A 4,684-nucleotide genomic window follows, 5' to 3' on the forward strand; every position below is an offset into this window, starting at 1 on the left:
GGAACAGCTTCTTTCCAGGGAGTAAGAATATAACCAGTGGAGTCCAGGCAAGCTGGAAGAGTGGACTTGCAAGTTACTCTTAAACCAATACTACCCTTTCACAAAACGTTAGCTGTCATATACTGAAACGTTTTCAATACATTTTGGCAAGAAAAATCAATTCCTAAGATGACCTTTCAAGCACCCAGTAAGCTGAGCTATTTTCAGCAGACTAATGAGTCTTAAAAATAAACTGCAATTTCTTACCCCCTTTAAATTAAATCCAGACAAAATCCACAATGTGAAAAGGGAAGATTTTACCATTATCTTCTGCAACGTGTTTTTCATCTTTAGCATGATCCTCCTGTTCTGTGAGTTCTCGTGAGGCGCAAACTTGTTTTAAGCCCAAGAAGAGGAGGAGGATCGAAGGAACAATCTGGGCAGCCACAGCATCCACTGCAGGTGGTCGGTTCTGCAATTCCATTAGGATGCTTAGTCCTATTATACACATCTTTCTGTCATGGAGTCTGAAACAAAACACACTTGTTTGAAAAAAAACTCAGATTTTCACTGCAAGCATATTCAGAGAGCATTAAGATTCTAGTGCTGGACATCATAGAAGGCTATGTTCAAAGTCTATTTTCAAAGCTTCTAAACAAACTATTTCCTTTGTTCTGAAACAAGTTCCCCACTGGAAAATACTTGTCCAATAACAATTAAACACCTTTCAAGCACTGGTCAAATTCCTGAAGCAACTGTTTCTGATTACCAAATGCAAAATTTGTAATGCTAAATAAATACTGTTTAATAATTATGTAGACTAACTTGTCTTTAATAAAGCATTTGATACAGATTATCATAATTAAATAGGATGGAAAATTAATTTGCCTTAGCTTAGACAGCAGTACCATTGCAGGGATTGAAATTGGCAAAAAGACTATTAATGAAGAGTAATGATCAGCAGGAATGCACTAAATCGCAGGGTGCATTTATGGAGAGCCCCAGGGCTAGCTGAATTTAAACACACTTATTAAAACTCCATCAGAATTGCTGTATTATACATCCAATTTCTGATGCTAACTTGAGACACATAGCTAACTCTGATGAAAGCAGGGAAATAATTCCACCATATCAAGAATAACTGGCAGTATACTCAAGCTAGGAACTTGCAAATGAGTAGATCTCCAGTAAAACAAACTATAGATAATTGAAGGGAAAGAAAATCATCAAATTAGTAGGAGAAAGATTTTTATGCAGCCAGAGTCAGGAAACCAGGTAAGAGCCCATGCTTTTAAACAAAAGAATTGATTTACACTTCCAGAAACAGAAGTTTCTGCAAACAAGACAGAAAAAGCCTGCAACTGCCACTGGAGATACCTTTTGGTTCTCCTTCACTGGAAACATCAGTAGTATTCATCTCGGGGCTAAAATTACAGTATTCTGCAATTGGGGCCTTGAGAGGAGTTTGTTTTGTTTGAACTATTCAATTTGATGCTGACAGCTTCTGTTCAAGCCTTCTGCAGGACAAGAAGTGCCAGCAAGACCTACAGAAACCAAGCAAACCTCCAGAGCTGGCAGAAGATGTCCATCCTCTACACTCTTGGTAGATACTTCCATTACTAAATCAGTTTTACTTTGGAATGAAGAGAATACAATTTGAGAGAGAAGAAACTCATCAGATGGGCAACATAGACTACAATAAAGCTAACAGGAGAACAATCAGCTCAATCTACTACTTGTAAAACTGCTACAGAAATACAGTTTTTTAAGTGCTTACAACTTCATTACCAGAGTTGCTATGTAACATGCTACTGAACTATTATACCCTTTAAGCAACACAAGTGATCCTGTATTACAGCTTTCCAAACTTTACTTATGCTTAAACAAGCCTGGAAATCTGGAGGGATTTCACTGTACCTCCCACGTTGTTAGTCCTGTTAGAGTTCACTGAAGTGATTCATTCTCAAGAGTGGTTGACAACAAAAATAAATTACATATGACCATGTGGAACATTATGATCACAGAAGACCTTCCAAGAAAAACAAAGTCAACAAGCATGTCAAATGGCACGCTTTGACACACTGGGCTTGGCTGCTTCATTACACGTGTTGAAAAATGCAACCAAAGCACAAGTGGGCAAAGAGAGTCCTTCTATCACTGCTGACTGCAGCTTCTCAGATAGAATGGGGCACAAAAGAGGGCATACAAACCAACCAAGGAAACTGAGACAGAGGTACATGGTCTGCTTTGTGGAAAAAAAACAACCCTAAATCCCTTACTTCTCTGAGTTGAAATTACTTACTCCTGTATGCTGGAAACAAGCTCATCACCATTTGCTCTCATGCCAGCACTTTGAAGACCAAAACTAAATCTAAAGATAATGCTACCTATGAATCAAGCATAGCTTTTTGGGGAGAGTTGTCCTTAGTGCAAGTACAAAGGAAAGAACTTTCTCTCCCTCCTCTCTGCCAGCACTGTCATTCAAGTGTGACCAAAGCTCTGTAACCTATGCTCAAGACTTCTATCCTGAATCTTGACACAGGAAGCCGCGAAATTCCTTCAAGACCCAAATGTACAATGAAGAAATTTCAGTCACATGCGCCAGAGTAGCCAGTGACACCACCTTTTATTACAGATTTGAAAAAGCCACTGTTGCACAACACCAGTTGCAAAATGCAACACAGCAAAATGTAAAAAATATCTTAGTAATTAATGGCTTATCTTCATACTAAGTTATCTTTTTGGGACACCAAATGAAGCACAGCAATCTGAAAGGGAGTCATTGTTGGGAAGCAGCCCAAATGACCAAAACCCCCAGTGTATTTGTCATGCTCCATTTTAAACCTTCTAAACAGAGTTTTAAGAACAAACACACATATATCCAGAATATGCATGTTATTAGAAGGCCCAGCAGGACAGCAGAAATCCAGGCATCAAGTCACCTTTAGTGAACCTGAGCCAGAAGGAGACTTGTTTCTTTCCCCTGCCAGCAGAGACAAACAGCAGGAAAAGCATCTGTCCTGAAGTTCAGCATTCTGCTATGCCCCAGCTGTATAAAGTGCCCACAGGACTGAAGAAGCAAAACAGGGGTTTATGTCAGTTACATATTTTTGTAATGGCAAAAAATGGTTTCAGGACCACTCATTTGCTATCAAAAGGCTCATTATTTCAGCACCCTTCCATCTGCTCCAGGGAGCCTGGGTATGATTCTCCTTAGTGATTTGTGCTTTGAGATCTGTACCTATTTGCTCAGCAGCACACAACAGTCCTCCCTAACAATCATGGGCTCTGCTTATTCCTCAGGGGTGTATCCGGCCTAGAGTGCTGAACACACAACACACAGCAGTGCAACGCACGACTCCAAGCCAAGTCTATTTTTAACAAGCTGTGTGTGGTCTTCCTAATCTGCGGGACCTCTTCTTGCTAATACACTTCCTTCCAGTACAGGATAAAAAGCTTTTAGAATCTTTTGTATTTTAAACCAAGCCGAAAGTATTTCAAAGAAAAATCACTAAGCCTTTCCTCTACTGGTTTGCCGTGTTCTTTTCTATTACAATCAATACAGTTCCTGGACAAACTGCAAATAATTACCCTTCTAATTGCAAAGTTGGGAACAAATGAGACTGGGACTTTATTTACAACTCTGAGAAAACTAGGATTTCTACTTTAACTCTTATCAAACAAATACCCCTATTCAGGTTCTAAAGAAAAAAAAAATCACTTATTGAGGTGGTTTTTTTTTTGTAGCAAGTCCTTTCATCCTAGTTAACAGAGAAAAATTTTTAGTATGAAAGTAAGCATAAGTTATGCAGAAGTCTCACACAAACTTCAGCTGTCAGGAGAAAGGAAGAAAGCAAAGAAAGTAAGGAACAAATGTTTCTACAAATGGCTTTCTTTTGGAGTTTGGAGTTCTTGTAAAAAACATTTAGAAATAAATAAATATCCTGTGATATATGGGTATTACGGGCACACAACCTGAGACAGGCTTTCGAGAAAGTCAGAATTTGTTTGTGTTTCTGTCTTTTCCTGTTCAGTCAGGCCTCTGAATATCTGGCTCCTGTTCAGATGATGACCCTTAATACTCTTAAAAAAACCAAATGATCTTCTAGAAGCTTTGCTGTCCTGAGGGAAAGGAAGGAAGTCCCTTACAGTGCATCACAGGCAGTACTATAGCAAAAGCCATATACCTGGAAGCCACATACTGAGGAGGCAGCACTGAAGGAAGAGTGACTTTTAGATTTGAGCAGTAATACAGATAATTATTTCGCTGCTGGTAGATCAAAGAGAGAGATTTTTAATCTGCTGCTGCCACTCATGTGCAGAGTCTGAGCAGAATCTGGCATTGTGATCATGTGTTTCATTTTCACAAGCTTTGTCAACTTGTGTCTTGTGATAAGTGAAGGCACCAGGTTTTATTCCAAGCAAATTAAAATAAAAAGGGGGTACTAACAAAAAACTATTTCTGTATATTTACTAACTTCTAGGCGTACCGTGGAGTCTGTAAGGTGAAAGGTCCTGTCTGGACCTAACACCAGGGAATCTTTTGCGGCCGGGAACAGGGAACAAATTATAAATAAAAATACATTTCTCTGTGCCATGTGGATACAGAGAAAGGCCCTCAGTGTGGGGATGATGCAAGACCCCCCTGTACGAGCCCAGGGGAGATAAGTTACAACCAACCAAAAGGTAACACCCACCTCCAAAG

General features: G+C 39.4%; 1 protein-coding gene across 3 annotated transcripts in view; it reads right to left on the reverse strand.

The window, feature by feature from the left end:
• The window catches only part of IPO8 (importin 8), a 50,783-nt gene that overhangs the window by 6,778 nt on the left and 39,321 nt on the right, over positions 1–4,684 (reverse strand). For 2 of the 3 annotated variants that reach the window (XM_027894603.1, XM_027894604.1), the window contains one exon: positions 301–506. In XM_027894603.1, coding sequence (XP_027750404.1) covers positions 301–506 — 206 coding nt within the window. Of the gene's footprint in view, positions 1–246; positions 507–4,684 lie in introns of all 3 variants that reach the window. The other variant, XM_027894605.1, reaches the window with a different exon arrangement.

Source organism: Empidonax traillii, unplaced genomic scaffold (genome assembly GCF_003031625.1).
Source record: "Empidonax traillii isolate 1590-97213 ecotype Southwest subspecies unplaced genomic scaffold, ASM303162v1 scaffold434:size946695, whole genome shotgun sequence".
NCBI classification, from domain to species: domain Eukaryota; kingdom Metazoa; phylum Chordata; class Aves; order Passeriformes; family Tyrannidae; genus Empidonax; species Empidonax traillii.